General features: G+C 36.6%; 1 protein-coding gene and 1 long non-coding RNA gene across 3 annotated transcripts; one reads left to right on the top strand and one right to left on the bottom strand.

Annotated features, from left to right (window-relative positions):
• The first annotated feature begins 1,537 nt into the window (after positions 1-1,537).
• Positions 1,538-15,124, top strand: LOC139125688 (uncharacterized). Of its 2 annotated transcripts, none has more exons than XR_011550335.1 (4): positions 1,538-1,788; positions 10,084-10,166; positions 11,973-12,078; positions 13,431-15,123. It is a non-coding gene; the product is annotated as an uncharacterized lncRNA (long non-coding RNA). The 2 variants fall into 2 exon arrangements; XR_011550334.1 differs by lacking the exon at positions 1,538-1,788 and adding an exon at positions 8,908-9,427 and having other exon boundaries at positions 13,431-15,124.
• LOC139125694 (uncharacterized) lies at positions 3,613-7,155 on the bottom strand. The gene is made up of 2 exons (XM_070691795.1): positions 6,923-7,155; positions 3,613-6,120 (listed from the first exon to the last, which is right to left on the bottom strand). The coding sequence occupies exon 2, from the start codon at positions 4,291-4,293 to the stop codon at positions 3,613-3,615; it is 681 nt and encodes a 226-aa protein (XP_070547896.1). The 5' UTR covers positions 4,294-6,120; positions 6,923-7,155.
• Positions 15,125-24,596: the final 9,472 nt, after the last annotated feature.

Genomic DNA, 24,596 nt, shown 5'->3' with positions numbered 1-24,596 from the left:
TAGTATCGATATTAGTCCCGAAATCGTCGATATGTCAAACTTTGATACTAGATTGTAAATATCCGATATTTAAAAATTGTGCAAAGTCGCGCCGGATCCGGCAGTAATCGCAAGGAAAACCTGGCCTGGGCTGCAAAAGTCCAAATAGGTGTGGATAAAATAGGAGAGACAAGAGAAACTATTATAAAATATTTTTTATAGAAATTCACTGACTTGAGCCAAGTCTAGTGCGAAACGTACGCCATTATGATACTACCCCGTCGTCAAGGCGCTTTGTCGGAGCTTACGCTTTCACACCCGTGCAAGAGGCAACTTTTCTGGGTACTGCATCAGCGCTTGCGTGGCGTGAATTGGACCATGCAGGTACCCCGTACTTCCATAATTTGACTCTAATGGACTTCAGAAAATTTCACGCATGCCAAGCTTGACAGACCACTAGTTACTCCAGCAATCGAAATCAGGCATGCTACTTAGCTCTGCACATATTTTAATGTTCCTGTTATTATCAGCTGATCTGAACAAGTGTAACAGTGAAGCATCGCCACGTCAAATTTAATAGCATCTACAGTGGGATAGAATGTGATCAAGTAAGCTTATAATCCATTTGTCAATCAACATTAAACGTAAAAAATTTGCAAAGTTGAGCAATTGAGAATTACTTGCTAACAAAAGAAGTAATCATGTGTCGACGTGCGAGATAGTTTCGATTTTTCTCTGATTTTCAGAGATTTGAACAGTCTGCCGTAATCAAGCATAAACTTCACCACAGGTTCCCTACGTGTGGCTCTCATGAAGGCGCAAGTTTGTCAAATGGTGCTATGTATCAAGCTGTAAACATGACGCTGTACAATGTGTTGACTTTTGGTGTTAAAAATTAATAGCCATTATGATACGAGGCGGCATCTTTCGTTTCTTTGACACGGTATCGTGTCTTCCTTATAAAGTCGACCTCTGGTTTTCTACATTTGTCACACTGGTACCGCATACACGATCGACTACATTATACATTGCATTTTCTGGAGACAAAAAGATCTAATGATTTACGTTAGCGCGATCGCATCGGATATCTTGCAGCAGCTAAGTTGTACTCATGTTGATAGCAACAATCTCAACAAAATCCAAGAGAATTTCATTCATGGGATCACCTGTTTGAGATATGTCGTTTGATGATATGGATAGTCGGTTTGATAATAAAATTAGCAACAACCAAACTCTGCAAGATCCTGTGAATTTCGTAATAAAATCACGATCACTACTGTACTTCTGTAACATCATAATAATTAAATTCAATACTGTTTTCTTCTCCTTGTCTGTGAATGAATTTTTGAAAAGATGGCTGTGGAGCAGTAGCAGCAGTGGACACCCCTAAAATTAGTCACACCTTCAGATTGTGCATGGAGGTAGCAGAGGGTTGTGTATACATGTCGGAACTGTCGGTAAACTACACTGGCGGCTTATTGCCTGCATGTAAGCTTAAATATAAACAAGAAAACCCTGGCCATCTCTGTTTGTAATGACGTAAGTCCCGCTCTGTAAAAGATGCTGAAAACAGACATCGGCCATAGCAGCCAGCGACAGCTTGTTGAGAAGTAAGTCTCTACACAGTCTAAGATATAGTTTTATACTTCGGAGCGCGCCAAGATATATCACCAGAAGGTACTGGAGATTTTGTTACAACATGACTGACGACGGTTTTCGTAGCTACATTTTTGGAAGATTCGAAGTGTTTCCGTTTTCCCCTTGGGGAAGTGGTTTTATCGCACACCAGTAGCTGAGGACGAAGTAACGGTAAGACTTCATTATATTATGCCATTGTAGTAGGGTTTTCAGGGGATTTTTTTCTATTACCACCAGTATACTTTTTTTGATGCCTATGGATAGATCTCAGTGAGAGAAGAACAATGTTTTTTACCTGGTGAAAATTGAAGCAACCAAACTCAAGTTACAGAATTTTAAACTATTAAATTTTGCATTTTAATTAGAAAGATCTTTTTAATTAAATCCCATAGGCATGTGGTTAAGGTCACGGCACCAATTTTATAGAGAATTTTGTTTTCAAAAGCAATGAAAGTGTCATATCTTTTCTATTTCTTGACCAATTTTGATGAAATTTTCAGTTTAACAAGTGTTCATGGCAATAAACATACTATTACCATTCATTAGAAAATTATGCCACCGTTTCCATGGAAATATGATATTATAATTATTTGCATAATCAAATAAATGAAAGCAGTGAAAGTATATTTGTCTTTGTCATTTCTCAACCAATTTTAATGAATTTCAGAGTACAGAGTCTATACACCCTATTCTTCATTCAGGAATCAAATTATTTATGCTGTTACCATGACGATCAATGAATATAAGGTTTTTCATAAAGAGCATGATTGTCAAACACATGCATTTTGCAGTGTAGCATGATTTAGTGAAGCAACTGTGTTAGAATTGCCATACCGTATACTGTCATTGTTCAATATTATTGACTGAAATGCTAATTTACAGGAATCAAATTATTTATGCTGTTACCATGATGATCGATGAATATAAGGTTTTGCATAAAGAGCATAATTGTCAAACATATGGATTTTGCTGTGTTCCTTTAGCACGATTTAATGGCATTGTCTGCTAAATTGTTGCAGTATACTACTACCATGTGAATCATGCAATAAATGTTACCATGGAAACATTTGTACAATGTAATATCCAGATTTCTGATTTGCTTTACTTAAGATGCCTAAAAATCATGCAATATGCCGATATGCACGAAGATACAAAATCAGTTTGGCAATGCAATTGAATGATAGCTATCATCAATGCATATCCTCTAGCAAAAGATCTCCTCTTTTAAAGTCCATAAGCAATGGAAAACACCAGGAAGTGTCCTCGTCTTCCTCGTCATATTTTATCAAATACTCTGTTTTCAATGGATTTTTTTCATTTTTTTTCACAATCTTAAGTACACTAGCACGAAACCATTCAGGTTCATTGGCACCCTCCTCGATACATTTATGGAGTACATATTTGTTCACTAATTGTTCAGGATCATCAATCAGAATGGGGAGAAGTTCCTGTTGTTTCTTGATTCGTCGTTTCCTTCTGGAATCATGTAATTTTGCAGCAAGTTTGCGTTTCTCCGTCTGAAAGTGTTCTGCCAGTTTGTCAGACACGACAGGGTCTGATGTGTCCGTTTGTTCATTAGTTTGTACCGGATTCAATTTTATTATTTCTTTTAAATTACTGATTAACTGTGGGAGTGTATATTGGATTCCTTTCTTTGATTGTTGGAATAAGTCCTTTGGTCCCTTTGAATGCAGTACAGCTCTGTGGAAATTTAGCTGAAGTATAACTGCAGCACGTTCTCCTTATCAGACATGTTTATCAAATGTTCTTCAACTGATGTCCACACAGAATCTATCTTATTTGTCAATTCGATCAACCTTCTTCGAGTACTGTTTTTCTTCTGCCTTTTTCTTATCCTCCTGTTTTTTCTTCAGTATGTCTAATTTCCTTGCTTGTAGGGCTGTCATCCTATCCTTGTACTTCTGTTTGTAGCTACATGCACCTTTCCTTGCTTTTTCAAGTAGTTTTTCCTTTCCTCTTGATCCTATTATCTAACTATGCCTTGGTTTTATTGTTCGCCCACATGACCAGTGTTCCATAGCATAGGGTAGTAGCCGCAGGTTTTGTCCTGACAAGCAAATCTAATATAGCAAAGTCTCGTTCGCCGGCTACATTGGTTGTTGGTACACTTGACACAGACTCCTTCTCTCCATCACTCAGATCACAGTATTTTCCACCTGGCAACTGCTCCTCACACTGCCTTTCTAAAATGATCAATAAAGAATGCATCAGCATTTCCAACGCTTGTACTGTCAATGAGTCAAATTCCACACTACCAGTTTCCTCCATCAACTTGTCGTAAAGAGCATCCTTGTGGATAGGTGCAACTTCTGGTGCAAACATTGGTTCCCCCTCGAGCACTGTGGTAGCATCATGAGTCCATCTTTCTAAGCCCAACTTCATCTGTAAAAGATGTTGATTCATGTCAAGGATATTATCAACTTTCTCCACTATTCGCCAATATGGCCCAGTTACAACCTTGTCGATCAAACCCAGAGCACGAATTTCAGCCTTGTACACCGGTATTTGTAAATCCTCTGAAACCGCTGACAGTAACCTGTTGGGGTTTGGCCAGTTTGTAATAAACTGGAGTATATCACTGGCATGGTAATACACTGCCGCTGCATTGTAGTACATGATGTTGAACCTGTTGCCCTTATAGGATTCTAGCATCATTTTTTCATTTTTACTTTTCAAATGTACAAGAAAGTGTGAAGCCACACCAGACTCCTCGCAGCCACGGGAGTGGAATGCTTTAACAGCTGTTCTCGTCAACCTCACAGCTCCTGATTCACTTGTCTCAATGGCGTATTTCGGTTTATGTTCATCTAAAGCAATGCTTTCAAAAATTTTGAGAACACTGTTGGACTCTTGTGCAAAATTAGGCAGTACATGAATTTGCAAAAGAAGTTAAACATCTTTCCAATATCAGCTTTGTGACTGTCAGATAAGTGGTCCCAATCCTTAGTTACTGCTGGAAGTAGCTTTTCAAGCAATACTTTGATCTGCCTGTTGAAGGTGCCTGAAGTTGGCCCCTGATCAGACATCGTACTGTTTATGGACGTTATCAACTTGGCTACAACATCTTCTTTGTCAGAACTGTTGCCTGTGACTGCTTCTGCAAGGTAACATATGGAATCTTCAAATGATTTCATTACATCATTAGTAGTACTTCCGGGCATTTGATGCATTCCAAGTGTCATGGTTTGACCGCTGGGCAAAGTGACCTGGTAGCCTTGATAATGTTTATGAAACTTACTGGTGCCATCCTGGTGAAGACAGGTCTGACGACTTGATAGCATTGCCTCTGCAACCTGGGTAGCAGCAATATGTTTGGCTTCTACTAGCAAAGTGCTTTTTAAAGCATTACTAGGGAGTCTCCCAATGTTTTTCTTTGCAAGCTTGCTCAAGACAGTTGTGATGACCTTGTTTACAGCATTCATGCTTACATTCAGTGACAACAGTTCCATGACAACTTCGCGAATTTCTGGCACATACTTCCCATCGCAGAAAGTTATAATGTCCTTGTCCTCTAAAATATCAGAGAGTTGTTCAAGCTCAGCTTTGTCCTTTTGTAACCTTTCAACTTGTTGCTGGAGGTCATTCATCAGTGAAGGGTTATCACTATCACACTTTGTCTTTTGCCTGAAATAACTCAGACTTTTCTGCAGTTTTATTTTTTCTCCTTTAAGTTTGTCAACTACTTCCTTAGCAGCTTGCAACTCACGGCATTTTGTCTGAAGGGTCTCTTTGACGGCAGCTGTCGCTTCTCTGTCAGTGTCTACAATCTGTTTTAAGCGTTCAACTTCCTCTTCCTTTTGTGCATTTGTTGTTTTTAGGTTTGAGATAGTTTCATCTCGTCTCTTCAATTTTTTATTCACATTTCTGATATTGACTGAGTTTTGTTTGGTTTTCAGCTTGATCAATGTTGACTGTGTCTGTTCAAGTAGTTCTGAGTTCTTTTCATAATCCTTTCTCAATTTTGGTTATGGTTTCATGGAGATCATCCCTATCAGTCTGGAGTTCCAGCAGTTTATTGGTAATAGAATTTAACACACTTAGTAGGCGTTCATATTCAGCTTCTATGACATCATTTTCCATTTCTAAGTCATCAACAGTACGTTTCAAGCTATGATTCTCAGCAACAGCTGCAGCAGCAGTAGCAGCTAAATCTATTGAGTCTGTGGATAGTTCAGTCAGGGAACTGTTAACAAGGTGACTGGATGCTTTCATAGGTAAGGAGAAAGTGTCTGCCATGAACTTTTCCTTTGCAACATGCTGCCTATTACTGTTCAACTTGACTACCTTATCATACACAGTTTTGCCCCTGGCATACAAGGTGGCATCTGTTGCTCCACCGTCTTTAAGGCATGGGTAGTTTTGGCTTAGTTGCTTTGAAACCCCTTTAACAGAGAAACTCCTGTCCTTCTTACACTGAACAACACAGTGGTAAATGTCACCATTTGTCACAACTGCCATGGTCTCAACATACAGCTCCTAAGACTGCAAGAAATAAAAAAGTCAGTTCAGTGTTTGTAACACATCATTTGTGTATTACATTTAAAACAATCACCTTCAATTACTATTGATTTTATAAAATAAATCATTAAAATGATTTGTTCATTACAGATATCTTGTGTAAAATCTTTTTTGTTAAAGTTACTCAGCTCACTGCTCATAAAAACTGAACTGGGCAAGAGGAAACTACTTTTGTTTTTACAGTTTAATCAATCACCTTTAATGAAAATTAATTTGATAAAATAAATTATTAAGTGCTGTTTATTTACATATATCCTGTGTTCAATCTCTCTTTGTTAACATTAATAAGCTCACTGCTGATAAAAACTGAAAGGGGCAGGCAAAAACTACAGCTGTTTCTACCAGTACAACGCACATATTAAAACGCTGGAGGAAACTACTTTTGTTTTTGTTTTTTTACCTATCAAAGCACGGACGAAAACGCCCTCTACGACTGATTACAATTTCGACATCTCAAGAACATGAACAACCTAAGATGTCAATATTTAGCGACAAATCTATTCTAAAGTTTATATTTATTACTCATTAAATACAGATGCCATGTTTTTTTTCATCAATACGTAAAAAATCGAATGGAAAATAAGTGACAGAACATCAGTTAGCGGCCTCGACTCAGAGGACCATGTGTTCAATTGTTTATCAACGAAATTTACGTAAATTCACGCCATTTTCTGTATAAACTTTGCACTAGAGACCTTTTAACAATCAGCGATAAGTATCTGTTTACGTTTTGACAAGATTTCATTCAGTAGAGAGAGTTTCTTACCTCGAAAACTTGACAACTTGACGCTGTAACTTTCTCTCAGCTCCGTGGCGGCGGGTCCTGTATAGGAATGCCTTGAGTTGTATATGGCGCGGCGGATCCAGGGACTCAGACTGGGCCTGTACCACTTTGAAATTGGGCTCTCCGCATCGGTTGCGTGCACTAAATCATACAAATATCATGTGATATTGAGTCTAAGATGATCAATTTTCATGATCAAACCTTTGATGATCAAATATTTATTGTTTTTGGTTAAAAAATACTCAAACAAAGTAAACGTTTTATCCCCATTTCTCTAATTCTCAGCCGATTTTTACGTAAAACCCCTCAAAATGGAGCTTACCTACCTACCCTTACATCAGTGTTATTTTCAAAATGGTACGGTCTAAAAAAGCGATGCGGCGATTGGTTCTCCGCAAGGCATGTCAGGGGCCTGATCGGGAAATCCGGTGCCACGCAGAGACGGCCGCTCTGACCGGCTTCTTGGGAGCCGTGTCGGACTTCATTAGCCGATCGCTTCGGAATTACCGCAAACAATTCATTGAAACTCTCACAAATTGTGAAAAATTTATCTGGTAACCGTTTCCAATATTTTTTTTCTCCATACTCTGTCTTACTGCCTTTATTTTTGAAAAAGTTTGGGGTCATGTAGGCTGCCTGCGCGCACGTAAGCGCTTTTCGATGGGAAAGTGACGTCATTCTGAAAACCCTAATTGTAGTAGAAAAGATATCTCAATGCATGTACGCCGCTAACATAGCGCATTTATACAAGTTCTTCAGTATAGTCATTACGATTTCAAAACAAAAGCATTAATGATTGTATATAAATAATTGCCAACGGGAATAAATATGTCAAAAAACGTGGTCCGAAGACCGATCGATTGCATTTTTCGAAGTTGAAGTAATGTCTTGTACATCATCAGGTCATCTTGGAAAACAGCCAGTACAGCTGTCTATCGACGAATTTGTCACCGATGATACGAAAAGATTTGCGCAAACGGTTGACAAAAGGGAACTTTCTATGGAGCTTGCAAAATAGTCATCAAGCAAAGAACAAAGAACATCATTCATATGGTCCCTTGTGGAGGTAGAAAGATTCGACACGCCCAACGCGATGACTTGCCCCTATGATTGTCACAGCCTACACGTAGCTTGCGTCAAGCGTCCGGTAGGGCCTAAAATACCGCCCATAGCTGCTTTCTCGACCGAAATCTGCACGGTAGATATACTTCGACGAAGTTGACGACAGGGGCGGATGCAAGATATTTGTCGTTTGCTTTACCGAAAGCTACTATACCGATTCAAACTAACTCTGCACCACTTAGTTTTGAGCGATAAGCTTATTGAGAAAACTTCAAAAGTTTACTGTGCGTTGTTGGCGGGCTCGTTCAAAAGAACTATGGAGCTAAAATCTGTTTTATAGCTCAATGTAAAGTACGCACAGTAAATCGCCGATTAGAGAACGAAAAGCAGGAAAACAGCACTCATTGTCAATTATGGTTGGGAGGAAAGAAAAGCAGATAACTTTAAGAAAATTCTTACAACTTTTTGACACGGTAGAACTGTTGCTCAAAATCAAGGTCAAAATAGAAGGATACAGAAAGCTCCTCTAGATCTTTGTTCAAGCACGGTTCGGACCGTGGTTCAAAGGAAAGCTGCCGCTGATTATGTAATGTCGTAATCCCGTAATGGCACGAGCATGTTATTTTATTCATTCGCCACCGCGGAGTGACGTCAGTAGGTGAAACGCATACGAGCGAGGTGAATGAGAGATCAGACGATACAGAACTTAAATTGAGCGATTGATACAGAATTTGTGTGGAAAAAAGCAGAACTAAAAGTTATATCATTTATATATATTGAAACTTTGAATATTGCTTTGGTGGTTGAAAATCCGAACTTCAATTATTAATTTTCACGGCTCTGTGAGGAAAAAAATGACGTCAGAATCCGAAAGTACCCGGATAGCCCGCGGTCGAGAATACTAGTAGCCGTGCATTCGGGTTGTCATCGGAACACGTCGAGTCTTTCCGTGCATTGCCACAGACAGCGTCTAAAATAGCGTCCTTCGAGACCATTAATGTTGTTGTCGCAATACTACGACCTTTTTCTATCGTAACGATGATATGCGGCTCATCGAGGAGGAAACAATCGACTATCTACCTCCTGGCTCACTTTCTGTCTCAAGTAAACACAGTATGACAAGAACTGCGCATGTGTAGTAACCTTTCCCCTTCTTGAACATGTTGATACCTCAACCCGAGCAGAAATGGTGACGCGACGCAATGGACTTCGGCGAAAAAATCACCAGGGAAATTTTCGGCCAGGTACTCAGATCGCCGAAGATTACCAGACAGGAAAGCCTTTATATACAACTTTATTTTGGGCATAACAGTTCTATCAGCGGTGTCTTTGAACGTCTGGAAACGTGACTTCAACCGTTGAACCATAGCATGAACAACTGACGCATTTGCACTCAATCCTATGCGGACGAACTATCGGCGAACCGTAAATATAGCGTAGCCCATTTTTTTAGAATACGATAACTGCAACGGCCTGGCGAACCAGCACTTAGGACAAACATTTTAAAAAGTTCATACCTTGAACCTCCTAATAAAGAAAAAAATCAAGACTCCGCGGCTAGATACTTTGTAAGCGAGAGTAATTTTACAACCAAGGGGACTTTATCCAAGTCGCTTCAAAAGAACATGGATCATGGATGGAGGAAGTCTCTAGTCTTACTACCTCATGAAAAGAATAACTTGGTCAAATATGCGTCGATTTTCTCAGTTTTGGTTTATTTGAGATTTGTTCAGTCTGGGCATTCAACGCAAGAAATTTCACAAGTTTGATTTTTTTTATGAATTTGGGGACAATATTTCGATGTTCACAATATTATGAGCGAAGGGGGTGTGTCTTAGCCGTCCTGATCTCTTCAACCATGCCACAGCTTCAAAGACCAGCGAGATAATAAACGATAGATAAGGCATGAATGGGATTATCGGGCTGTCCTGTATCCTTCTATTTTTGTACATCTATGGTAGAATGTGGCAAACTGACTCGGGTTGAGATAATTCTAGATCTATAGCAGACTTCTAGCTCTACATGGCATTGCTGTCACTTACACTCTACACTTTCTTTATTTCACCATTGTTATGCAAAAGAACACTGTGGAAGACTATGAGGAATTCCAAGAAGCAGGAGGTGATGGAGACAATAAAAGATGTGTGCATGGAGATAAGTGATGGTAAGTTATGAAAGAGCTATTAGTGCAAGATGCGAGGTATAATGATATTCAAATATGCAGATTATATGTGAAAGAGGTCTTGCTTTTTTAAACAGAGCAAAAACAGTTATTTAAGTGTCCTAGGAATGTTCTCTGTAGAATTTATTCAACTGACAACAGAACTACATGCAAGAATTTCTGATGAAAACATGTTATCCATGCAGCATCTATTGTGACACCTGTATATGTTGCACAATCAGATTGTTGTGCATTTCCGTAGGCAATCCACTGACATCCACTGGATTTTTTTTGTTAGTATAAATGTATCTTTCTCCAGACAAGAGTTTCTGTTGTCTTTCTAACAATTTTTCTTTTATCATCTAGTAGAAAGCACATTATAATCTCAAACAACTACAGGCATCATAATTATATATTATACACAGCTTGTTTTCTTTGCTGCATTAACTCTTTCTTGAATTGTGGAAATAATCTATTGGTATTCCTGTCATGTCAAGATTTGTTGAAAAGGAAATTGTTCAGTAATGATACTATAATACTGATGGTATTTAAATCAGCAATGATATCAAGGCGGCCTAGAAAGCCTCAAAATATAATTGATAAATGTGAGCAGTTTTGGAGTGTTCCTTTTCATTTACACCTTGAAAGTTATAAGCAAACAATATCAGAAAAATACAAATTTATATTGTTGTTAATAGGTCATCTGAGGTAGTAAAAATATGTTGAATCTTGTAGTGTCAGCCGGTGGTGGTTACATAAAAAGTTCTTGTCATTTTTATACACAGAAAGTAAAAAAGACATTACCATTCACACAGTGTGCATGGCTTTCCTTAGAACAGGTAGTTAGTGAATTGTGTGACAATGATGTCACTTGCCATGCCTGGCTGTTTGCAATTGCAATTCTCAGTTCATGATTGATTACAATCTGTAAGATGATTGAGTACAATCAAATTCAGGAGAGCTTGAAAGCAGGTGAGAGTTGTGGATTGATTGTAACAATTAACATATTGTGCCATGAAGCTTAGTTCTTCCTAACAAATGGAGCCCTGGTAGTCCTCATATTTACAGTGTTCATTGAGATGGGGAAAAGTGACAAAAGTGCTGTAACATTTGTACTGTAGCATGATGTAGACTATAGATAGGATATGCAGGGATGGGCATGGTCCTCCTCCTGTAGCTGTATTTATGTGCATTTGTGCTGTGTAAGACACTTGACCTTGTCCTGTGTGCGATGATGAGAGTAAATATGTCAGTGTTGACAGCATGAAGTAAATCCTTAAATCAAAATTGTGAGATACAATACCTGCATCAGAACTTATTAGTGAAGTTTATAAGAGTTATTTGCCAAACAAAACTCTAGATTATACATCAACTGATGCACTAACAATGTCTGCTACAGAGCATTTCAGTGGTATGTGCTTTGAATAAATTAACTTAGAGGTATCAGGGTTTGCTCGATTTCAACTGCTATTGATGTCCTTGGAAACCACAGAAAATGTATATCTGAATTTTTTTTGGTTTTGACATAGACCCCCTATGGTCTATTGTTTTGGTTAGGCCCTTTGGAATGTCTACATTTGATTGCTCTTGCAGCATAGCATCTTGAAAAGGTGTTGTATGTAGTTTTATTCAAATAGTGGCACTCAACTGACTGACCCTTTGTTAATTTTTGTACAAAAACTACAACTGTAACAAAGGTAGATATTAGCATAGTGTTACAAGAACTTGTAATAAATGTAGAAATCAGAAACTACAGCTAAGGGTGAAATAATAACACACTATGGTATTTGCGTAATTTCATTCGTTTAGGGAGATAACTACAACTGAGAATGTACAGAGAACAGTTATCAGGGAATATACTGTCTCACCTGAAATGGACATTACAAATGAAACAGAGTGTGGGCGAAAGACAGAGGTGAGTACCATGAGACTTTGCTTGTGTATCAAACCCTTCCCAGCTTTCCAAAGATAGTGAAGAATGTTATATATCAATGTGTTAGCCCCTACCCTAGCATAGCTCCAAAAGTCTCTGTGACTGAAATGGCACGCAATACAGTAATTTCCCATTACTTTTGTTATCACACCACTCTATGGCTGTGATTCACAAGTAAGATTTACTCAGCTGCATTCGCTATTTGTCTGTTTTGCTATGTCTTGATAAATTGGATTTCATTGTTGGTAGCTGTGTTTGTTAACTCCACTGTCAGCGACACAGCGCTTACCTAATAAAATGGGTGGTCGTTCATTTTCATCTTGTCTGATGCCGGTCGTTTGTCATTTGTTTGCATTCAAACCTTTTCTCTGAAATTGCGTTTCCAGTCGGTTTGAAAGTTTGTATGCTAGTCACTAGGTGGTGTGACCTTTGTCTGTTCAAATGTCAGTGACATTGTCATATTATTATATTTCTGGCAATTTTGCCTGTTCTAAGTCACAAAATCTTTTTCTCTTGAACTTTTTTCTGATTGCTTTGAAACTTGGTATTCATGCTTCTGTAAGGTTGGTTCAAAGCATGCTGGTCTTTACATATTTGAACTGTTTGGGCAAGTTTTCCATTGTTCATAAAATATCTTCTTTTAAACTGCTCACTGCTCAATTAGATTGCACTGAAATGTTGTGTGAGGGTCCATTTGGAATTATCTGTATAAGTTTTATGAAAATAGAGAAAATATCAGAAAAAACTTTTCTGGGCAAATTTTTGCTGATTTGGTCAATAAAGTCCAAGTATCATCAAAGTTCTCAGAATCTCTTTGTTTGATTGCTTTTGCATGCAGGTGTGTTTGGATGACCCAATTCAGATTTGCAGAATCTCTTTGTTTGATTGCTTTTGCATGCAGGTGTGTTTGGATGACCCAATTCAGATTTGTCAAAATTATGACTATCAGACTTGCATACTTATATTTTTTTGAATATTTGCCAGCTTTGGTCAAACAAAATGCTTGTTTAGACAGTTAAGTTATGGTCTAATGTTCATACAAAGTGCACCTGCAGTGACATGCTTACACTCTGGTTATTTCGTCTACACTTAGATGTATTTCTTGCATACACAAGAAATTATATAAAAATTATATATCTACTGCAGTAAATACAAGAATATCATATTTACAAGATGAGTTTTGCTTTCCACTGCATACTGTCCTTAATTAATATCCATGTCAAAGTACTGTGCTGACAGATATCCAAAGGAATCACAAAATATCTAAGAAAAGCTCATACATTTCATGGAAAACTGATTAGCTAACATATAATAATTTTCTATTTTCTCAACAGGATAATGAGAAAAATATTCTACAAAATGAACCTTTCTGCCATGGTGACTGGGTAGTAACGGCATTTATTGACAAGCCCTACCTAGGCAGAATTGAGAAGAAGCTGACAAATGGTCTATAGTACATTTTAAACAATACATTCAGAGATTTTAAGGAAGGAAGAGAAGACATTTTTCCCACTCAAGTAAAATACATTGTAGCAAAAACAGGCATAGTGCTTTCAAAGAATAAATATGAATTTGTCTTCATTTGTGCAAAAGTGGATCACATTCAAAAAGTTATCTGTGGCCACCCAATCTTCTAAGAGGCACAAAATAAATGGACAGCTACAATGTATTAGTTTCAAATATGTCTTCTTTTCCACATTTGACAGGTACATAAGGATACAGGTCATGTTTTGCCAGTCCGTAAGGGATTCTGAAGCCCTCCTACGTGATTCTGCAACCCTCTACGGCCCTGTTTTTAGCTCTACTGTCAGTGGACCTTATCTAATAGGTGGATGTGTGGCGGCATCCTTTGTCCTGTGTTTGCCTTCTGTCATCTTTTTTACTTTCCAAGCCTCTTCTTCAAAACAACTTGTCTCATAGTTTTGATATTAGCATATAGATTTGTAGGGTTATCGTAATGTGATAGATTGAAATTACGATAAAATCTGCAATTTTGTATTTTTGCAGTAATTTTTCACATTTTCAGTCAAACACTTTCTTTCCCAAAAACAAGTTGTCTGCTAGCTTTGATATGTAATAGGGTTTATTTCTATGTGACATATTGAAATTATGAAAAAATCTGCAATTTGTATTTTGGGGCAATTTTTGGTCAAAATTTGACTTTGGTATCCAGGGATTGTGTTATCACTTTGATTTTACAAAGTGCTGTGAAGTACTGCTTAAGGTAGGCTCAGAAACGGTCGCTGAGTTTGCTTCTTTTGTAAATGTTTGTCTACACTGTCAGTAGCAATTTGATTGTTTGTGTGACAATGCAGTTTGTGAGATTGATAGAAAACTCTATCAAGTCGTTGGTCAGTATTTTTTTTGTCTCTAACAATTTCTTTAGGTGTAAATATTTATGTTTTGAACGTGATTACAAAGTTGAGTGGTGTTCACAAACCGTACAGAAATTCTTGTGAGACAGACAACTTTGGGTTGCTTCAATATAAGCCCCTTCCTCTCGTAAAATTGTGTGTTGCAAAATAGGAAGATAGAATCAGATGATCACAAATATGTAAAAAATATAAAAGAAACTTCACTAAAATGAAAAAGAATAATCATGACCTTTTGAATACCATGCAAAGTAGCAGAAAATGGCTTTTGTTTGATTCTAAACCTTGAGGAATTAATTTTGTAGGTTTCAGCCACATCTGTGAAAAGGTCACCCCTTCTAGAAGGACATATTGAAAAGGATGACAGTTATAAAAATAATCTAAAGTGACAGTTTCTGATCCTCTAGTGTGAAATAAAGCTTTAAAATGAATGTGGACTAGCTGTTAATACAAGCAGAATGGCTGTTTTGAAGATATTTTTGTCATTTTGGCATGGTATTTAGTGAACTTAATAAAATGTTAAAGTTAGAACAATCAGTATATCACCTTATTGTGTATGTGTGTATGAGACTGGAGTATGTTTGACTCGATCATTGAAAACATTCATTTAACCACGAAAACTTGGTATCTGGCAATGAAACATAAGTAGTGACTTCTGTAAACTCAATACTTGAGCTATCATGGTCTACAAAAGATTTTGGAGTCACTGTTCAACATGAAGCCAAAACACAAAAATTGCACACACAGGGGCTTTGTGTTTTTTTGAAAAAAAATCATGTGATTAATCAGAATGAATGCCATGAAATCATAGTGATTAATCAAGAGTAAATGCATATGATTAAAAAAGTGTTGGGAAAAAATCATGTGATTTTATTATTGAATCACATGATTGTTCTGAGGAGTTTTGTCAATCTCACTGTTAATCATGTGATTTTTGAAAATCACATGATTAAACAAATGATTTTCAAAAATTTAGGAGGGGCTAAGTAAACAATACTTGGTATTGGGAGATAGTGTATTATTAATGACATTATATGTATATAAAATAATATTCATCATGCTGGTAATTGAAAACATAATGAATGATTTTTAAAATGTTTTGGAATATTGCTAAATTAATTTGGAAGGTGTTAATACAGATCTACATCATAAATCTGATTGAAAGCCCTCAATCTATGTCAGAAAAAATAATATCAAAGTTCCAAAGATTTTAACAACATTGAACAGGTGAGGACTGTGTCACCAAATGATGACTTGTTTCTTTACTTTTTGGTAAAAAATCTTTGCAACTAATTGCCCTATAACTTCGAAATTCAGGTGCGTAGTGTATTCCTTTGCAATTTATTGAAAGTTATAACAATTTTTAGCAATATTATATTCTTCAGACGAAGAAGAACCTGGAATAGATGCAATAGATCACCAGTGACAATATATACTTATATAAGTGGAGCAATTCCTCTCATGCCACAACCACCACGCAACATGGAGTGGCTAAGGATTTTCCCCGCTAAATCAAATAATTCTTGGTTGTAACAGTTTGTTTCGTTATTGGCTGTAAATGTCCAACTTAACCTTCAAACAGAGGTTCTTTGGTATTACCAGTGATTGTTTTCATAGCAAGGTGGAAATACTCCCTGCTTGGACCACCAGCATCTATTACAGGTTCTTCGTCATCTGCTGATGTGAACTGAATAGTTGGCCTGGTGTGAAGGTTTATGCCCCGTTTGTAGATTCCAACCAGTTGTCGGAAGGGGGTTTTGAGTCTCTGTTGTAATAGATATGGGGTGGTTTGCCTTCCTGTAAATTCTGGTTTCGATCCACTCCTGTAATCTTAATTGTTCTGGATCCTTGAATGGTCCTGAAACATACAAACCCACAAATTTGTAAAAAGAACCAAACATCTGTTTTATCATTCTCAGCAGGTATATATCCCATAGAAGAAGTTACTCAACTGTTTCAAAGTTTAAGAAATATTTTTTCACCAAAGAAGACAAAATTTGCCCCAAAGTTCAATATTTATATTTTCACACAAATTTCTACATAGTAAAATAAGAATACTTAAAAGGAACTTGCAAAAAGTAAGCAGTTGGGAAAAAGTGAAAATGATTGGGAGAAAGTGGAAAATTTATTTTATTTCAGCGTTATTAGATAACTGCAATTTCAAGGCATCAGTGTTTAGTGTACGTTGATTCGGCATGTCACATTTGCATCCTTGGCAAACCCTTCCATGTTACACTTCTTTAACTGATAACACTCAAAAGAATTATTGAGAAAAACAACTGTCACTGAATCTAAGAAATAAAGCATTCTTTAAAAACATACTCAAAGAATGAACTCACAGACCACATACAATATCGTCGTCCATACACAAATAATGACAACAACAGGATTCACAATCAGTCCCCTAAAACATTGCTTCTTACTGAAGATATCTCAAAGGTATTGCCCTCACACTGAGCTCTCTTGCATTCTGTTCAACTGATACTAAGTACAAGTATAGTTTCCTGCATTCTTCTTCAGTAAGTTTATTTCCAACACAACACATCCTGTAATAGAGGGTAACATTGAAAGCACTGCAAATATTTACAACAGAACAACTGTAAATGGCAGTATTCACTTTTCCTTAAAACTGCAAGTACCCGAAGTTAAATATCTTTGTATACATTATCAAATATTACTTAAACAAATATTACACTGAGGCCCATTCTTGGATCACTGAAACTAAAACTTAGTTAATTCTTGTAGTTAAGCAAGTATGCTATTTATTTTCTTTCTAAATCATTTTCCTTTGTATGGCACCCACCAGTCATTTGCCAGCCATCAATTTCCCCCTGAATGAGACCAGATAATTTAATCATATTGTGAGTTCAAAATGAAGGTTTAAAGACAAGAGAAAGTCAGACATTTGACAATGACAAGAAGAAGAAGATGATTTTTTTTATGTGTAAAAGATCATCTCTAGAGTGCCTTTACAAATAAGTTCCAAAGAGTACGAAGGACGATGACAAGAATTTACGTCATCCAAATAAATTTCCTCTTCAAAGTAACTTTGGATTTTTTTTTCCAATCACAGGCAATAGAATCAACCAACATCTTGACAGTATTTGTTAAAATTCTATCTGAATGAATAGAAATAATGTTTTTAAACTGGCTTGGGGAGCGCCAAATTTTTTGGAAAGGGTCACAAAGATGTCCAACTTTTGTAATGCCAGCACTGATAAAGTGATTAACAAGAGTACTATCAAGAGGATTTGTAAAACTAACACAATCGTTGAAAAAAAGGCTTCATGGAAAATATCTTTGATTGAAAGGGGTCCGCTTTTTCTCAGGAAAATACATGACTTTCAGACTCTCAAAAGCTAAAGATAAAATTTAGGCAGAAATTCTGGTACAGAATGAAAATTCACTGTAAATAGTTGAGAAGTGTAATTGAGATTGTCAACACTTCGAAAATAAAAATCAGCAAACAAAAATGAAGGATGATTCAGACCTGAATACAAATATCTTTGAAGATAATTTAACCTGAAAGCTTAGTTCACATGTGAAGAAGAAGAAGAAAAAGAATGGTTTTTATTAAAATAATAAATACCAACTAGGGCAGATCCCCTGTAAAAGCTGCGTCTAGAAATAGATAGCCTTACGCTATGTTGTGGGGTAAAAACTTCTGGTGGATCTTAACATACAACAGTGTCAAGTTTGATAGATAACAATACGGAGAGATCAATTGTGCATGCATGTTTTGTGATAAAGTCAAATAAGCTTGTTAAGTATCTGGTAATTTCATGTCAGCTTTCATCAGAAAAATGTCCGACTCATCTTTTGTCAGCAGGTACTTCATCAGTCTTGCTTTTGGTTTCTGATCAAGGTTGCAACTTTGAATTTCAGGAGACCATATTCCTGTTGTCTTTGTCTGGCATATGTTTTTAATTAGGGGCTTCTGTTGATCAATGGCATTGGCTTCAAGCTGCTGAAGTGATGCTGCAGTGTGCCCTACTGACATAATATGGCAATGCAAAACAGGAGCTTGATGATAATGTGGGCGGCACCACTGGAGTGATTGACAGGCAAGATTCCAAATTATCTTCCTCCGCAGGGCTTGGCTCCAGTGAAAGTTACACCCATGGAACTTCATAACGAGGTAAACACTCTGGGCTGCACGCCAAATTGCAGTGTGGAAGGGTGATGGTGAGGACAGCCACATCTGGGACAAGGTCTTTCACTACTTGAAATGTAGCCACTTCCATTTGATCATCCCTGAGAAATGCATGAATAAACTACAGATCTATTATTGGTTGTGATATTGCCAAAATAGCCAAAAGGAAATTTAACCTTTTATTTTAACACATTTGAAATTGCAGATTATTCATGTTGCACCTTGGAAATTATGAACACGACCATAAAAATGTCAAAGCTTTAATAGGTTTGAGTTTTTAAAGTTGTTTCCATTTGCTGAAACAAGGTGTGGTAAGGTGAAATACAGCCTTCAGCAATTCAAACACATTGTCATCTCTCTCTTTTTGTATTTGTGACAGTATCAAACCTGCTTAACCCCTTGACTACCAAGGCCAATGTATTCCTATATACCGGGGCCTTATGTAAATATTGATAAAATCTGGGGTGTGGTCGTTGCATCAACACTCAGCTTAGAGTAAAAATTAAGTCAGTACCAATAAACCATATATTTTCTGAATCAACATGAAATTTCCCACTCACTTTCTCATACATTCAGTTTTGTATTACCAGGTCACATGACTGGTCACATGACTCATCATGTGACCAGAGTTGGGGAAAAATGTGCTGGGGAAGAATATTTGAAGGATCAGGATGTGTTTTGAATCCATAAAATGACACAAATTTGAATACAGTTGCAATTGTCATGGCATTGTCTTTACATATATGTAATGATAACTACCCTTTATTTATATTTATAGATGTACCTGTTTAAGATTTTTCTCACAAAAGGCAGAGTAAATGAACCACAAACATCAGCATCTGACATAATTCTGTATTTGAACATCAAAACATTTTATTTGTAAATAATTTGCTTTATGTCTTCCTTGCAGAAAGATGCATCTAAAATGGTTATGATTTATCAAAAAATAATTCACAATATTTAAAATAAATTTTAGGGAACAAAATATCACATGACCGATCACATGACCAGTCATGTGACCAGTCATATTGACAGTATGGCTGCTATAAAGTTTCACTGGGTTGTAGTAAAAAATTATATTTCATCTTAATCACTGACTTCATCATCTTCCAACATGCTAGGCAGTTGAGTTGCCGTTACTTTATGTCGCTTAGACATGGCAGGTTTTTGAAATTGAACTAAATTTCGCGTGATCGTCAGTACTTCTGAAAACTGTAAACAATCAGCGCGACGCTTCTGTGATCAGCCTGATCTTTCAGGGTTGAGGTCATGGGTCACGACATTGGCTTTCAGATTTTGGCTGTACTCGGACATATGGGGGCGCAATCACATATAGGCCAGGTCGTACTACATCTATCTTAGTCGCGCTGCGTGCCAGTGCTGAAATTATGGGATTTTTAGGGACATAAACGGAGCAAATACGCCTATTTAACTGTGCCGGATATTTTACTTCTCACTAAAGGTATATGGTAATTCAATATGGTGCCGGATATATCCGGCGTTCAAGGTAGTCAAGTGTTAAACTTACCTTGCACATGTCTCGCCTGCTTTCTCTGATATCTAGGTAGCTTGTGTTAACCAATGAGTTGCTGCAACTCGTGGACAAATTTTGCCTCTCTGTGAAGCAGTGCGCTAAATCAGAAGATAAAACTTGGATGTAACTGCAGAGCTGTGCTTTGCTGTTAAGTGTGTTTTGTCATCCTTCAACATCAGTGTTAGTCCTAAAAACTAACCAATAAACACACCAAACGGCTTAGGAGACCACCTTTTTGTCATCCATGATTGGCATATGTAGTCAACTAGGGGCCTCTGCCGGTCATTTGCATTGTCTTCAGGCTGCTCTACTGGCACATGTCTGGCAATGCAATAAGGAGCTTGATGATGTCCTGGGCTGGACCAATTGAACGATAGACAGTGGAGAGACCAGCAAATTCCTGAACGTTCCACCAGAGGGACTGGATCAAGTGAAAATTGCAACCATGTGTAATAATAGGAATTGCCAATGTGAAGAGGCATACACACACATTCACATTCATGCAGGAGTTGACACAAGGATGACTGAATACTGACTGACTGATTTATTCATTTCTACCTTTTAAATATACAATATACAGGTGCAGTGCCATTGCCAGCTGCAATGGTATGTATAATTATGCAATTAGACAAATTAACAAGTTGTATTGTTAGGAAAACGTGACCTAGGCTGCCAAAGTCAAATTGAGATTGGAAAAAAATATTTTCATTTGAATTTTAATTTCACCAAGTATCACTGCATTTTTTCAAGATTCATGTATAAGCTATCTCTACTCCTTCCTCAATCGAATTATTCACTTTTATTTTACAAATAATGTAATGTTCTTTAACTTGTTGCTTGTCATATTTACTTAATTTTCTCTTGGAAAATCCTGTTTTTGTCTAAAAGAAATGCAGAAGGGCAGTTTTCCTAGATAGTTTGATTATTTTGCCAACGCAAAGCTCAAGAAAAATAAGAAGAACAAGAAGAATAATAGCTCAATAATAATAATAATAATAATAATAATAATAAAAACGGAACGATTACTGGAGGGTTTCGCACATGTGGTCTTGAAACCCTAACAAGACAGCAGTTTCATTGGGTGGACAATAACTGTAAATTTTGAGAATATTTTCACCATTTTGTTACACATTGTGAGCTCTCTATACACATAACCATACTGAATCATAGAGAATCGCCAAATAAATGAGTAATTGGATCAATTCTTGTGCCAAAGAATGTTTTCACCCAAATGATGTTGACAAACGACAGTGCAACGCAATCGACCTAGTACGCAACAGAATAATTAGAACCTCACAAATCAACATTTAGTGTGATTTCAGTAGAATCTGACTGGCTTTCCATCATACGTAAGGACAGAAAATGGTCAAATGTTACAGCTACTGTGGCTTTATAAAAAGAATTTATAAAATAAATAGGAAACTTAAAAAATACCGCTGAAAAAGAAACAAGCCAATGTTGCTGTAAATTTATCAAGGCTTAACAGGCTCAACTAAAATCACCTAAAAGATAATCATGGTAGTGTCATGATAGTTATCAGACAAGTTCTTGACTTTAAGATCATTTTCACGTTTTATATAATCTCAAAATATTTACCCCATTCTCACTGGGAACAATACCAGTACACTTGCAATATGTTTTATGATTTATCTGATATCTATTACACTTGCAAGTTACGATATACATAATATATGTACTGAGAGGACACCAAACTTTTTGAACCTGTGTTCCCTTATGGACCGTAAAGAGTAAAATTGAGGTCCCTGCCTTTCTGCTCTAGTTTGTGCACAAGATGGAAATACTTACATACATAGATACGTTAGCTAATAGAGTGCCAAAGCAATCATGAAGTTGTTTCTTTGGAATTATTGAAATCACTGGTGTTGAATGTTATTAGCAGTCTTGTAACAAGGTTGTGGTACTTGTATGTGTTGTTTTCTATCGCAATACATGATCTGCCACACTGTAATGTTGCCACCGTAGTTGTTCCTGTGTTACAAGGAAAAACACGTATTAGAAGAAAATGTGAAATGAGTCAGGTGCTAAAGTTGAAACATACAATATCTATCTAATGTATGTATTTTACTGACAAACTATGAATGTTCACTGCTGTGATTTCTCCATGCCTATAGTTATAGTTAAAGGAGCATTAACCAAGGCTAATTTTTAAATATGTGCTAGCTATGAGGTAAGTTATTCAAGGAACACTACTTCCACTATTTATAACATACCAAATTTTAAATGAAAACTGCTAAAAATTGTAGCAGAAGTTGTATTCTAGGGCTTCATCAACTTCATGGATATTGATTCATGGAAAAAACGCCAAGCTTGGCACATTCATCACATGATATCACAGGACCATTTGCCAATGCGTATTGCATTGTTCGTTTGCTCACGAACAAAAGCACATTCCCTGGCATTACTCGGACTATGAACAACTCCTAATTCTCAACATAAATAACCAAGCAGACTATGCAGCAACTTACTTTCTACACTGCCTTTGGTCATTTGTTTTTCCCATATTGGGCTCTCACTTCAAACAGCAGCTGCTCCTGCACATCCCTGTTTTGAGTTGAATTTTTTGAGGACCTGTTGTGAATTTAAGACATAATTCCATGAGTTATATCAAATCTTACTTTGTTGTACTATATCTCCTATGAAAGCACTAAATCAATTGAACTGTCAGTACACAACAAATTTCAATGGCAGCAACATCAAGTATGTAGCGGACAGAATACAATTACAATAGACATCAAATCAGGTCCAATAATCATTATCATTCAAGGTAACTATGAAAATGTTACAAATGTTACATCCACTGTATAAGTAAAGTAAGACAGTGTCTAGGCAAACACAAATGTGACCACAGATGATTATTACCTGGATTGTCCCTACTCAAATCGACAGTCAAGCTTCAATTGTTATTGTCCAGCCTAATCTGGTCATACTTTTTCCCTTTTTAAAACCAACCAAGAGTCAGTCGATAACATGCACAATGTTAACAGTCAGTCAGTGGGTTCCACTGACATATCAATTGTCTTTTAGAAAGATAATTGTAACAATTGTGTACTGCAGTTAAAAAAGGATCAATTAAATGATCCTTATAAAAGTGCACTCTTTGCATCCCAATGCACTTCATTGTTGTAATCACCTGATACTTCAGTATTATACTGATTGATGCATAGCTGGTTTACATTATTTACCAGTCTTCCCAGCTGCACTTTAGCATACTATCAGAAATGATGGTGTAGACTTGTACAATAGGTGACAAACGTAAGGGATCAAGCTCTTTAATCATGTCTATATCAAGTTGCTAGTCTGGAGCCAGAGTTGAACTTATTCTGGATGGACTACAGCTATCAATTTCATAGTTGATTGCTAGAATTCTGTCCTATATCTGTGGATGTTGGGTACTTTGCACAACAACAAAAAAACATGATGCATAAATTGTATTTACTTTCAGTTTTTGGATCAACTTACTTGTTTACATACAGCGTTTTTCATAATTCCACTAATATTTCGATAAATAGTGACTCAAATTTAATGAAACTTCTTACAGATGTATACATACCAGAGCTGTTACTTTGTGCAAGGTCATTTGGCGAGATCATGTCAATTAATAGCTAATTTGCATATTTGATGAATTTTTGTAATTAGGGTGCTAAGTCCAGAAATACCGGCTCAAATTTGATGAAACATGGTACAGATGCTGATATACCAGAGCTGTAACAGTATGCAAAGACAGGAGGATCATGTCATCAATAGCTAATTTGCATATTTTATGAATTCTGTTAATTAAGGATATATGTCTAGAAATACGACAGCAAATTTGATTGAAAGTGATATAGATGTTGATCGCAAAGTGCTGTAATAGCAAACTAAGACATTATCAGTGGTATCTTGTAAATATATAGCTAATTTGCATATTTAATGAACTTTCATAATTAGTGTGCTATGATCAAAAATATTGCACCAAATTTTATGAAACTCAAAATGTTGTAGAAGTATGCAAAGACAATCATATCAATTAATTGCATATTTGCATATTAAATGAATTTTAATAATGAGGCTGATACGTCAACAAATACTTCTTCAGGTTTGTTGAAAGTTGTAGCTCATCTTGCTATAACTGTGTATAAGGACATTTATCAGTATAGTGGTGATTGATTTCTAATTTGCATATTTAATGAACTTTCCTAATTGGTGTGCTGTGATCAAAAATATCACACCAAATTTGATGAAATTCGGTACAGATGATGATCTCAAAGTGTTGTAGCAGCATGCAAAGACATTAATCACATCATGTCAATTAATTGCATATTTGCATATTTAATGAATTTTCATAATTGGATTGATACGTTAAGAAATACTCCTTGTTTAGCTCATCTTGCTCAAATTGTGTATAAGGATATTTATCAGTATCATGTTAATTAATTTCTAA

Source organism: Ptychodera flava, assembly GCF_041260155.1.
Source record: "Ptychodera flava strain L36383 chromosome 3 unlocalized genomic scaffold, AS_Pfla_20210202 Scaffold_26__1_contigs__length_13983176_pilon, whole genome shotgun sequence".
Classification (NCBI taxonomy): Eukaryota; Metazoa; Hemichordata; class Enteropneusta; family Ptychoderidae; genus Ptychodera; species Ptychodera flava.
The sequence above is the reverse complement of the archived record's forward strand: the minus strand, read 5'-3'. Positions and strand labels throughout refer to the sequence as shown.

Coding starts and splice junctions, on each gene's coding strand:
- LOC139125694 (XM_070691795.1), bottom strand. CDS start 4,293: ATGATGCTAGAATCCTATAAGGGCAACAGGTTCAACATCATGTACTAC.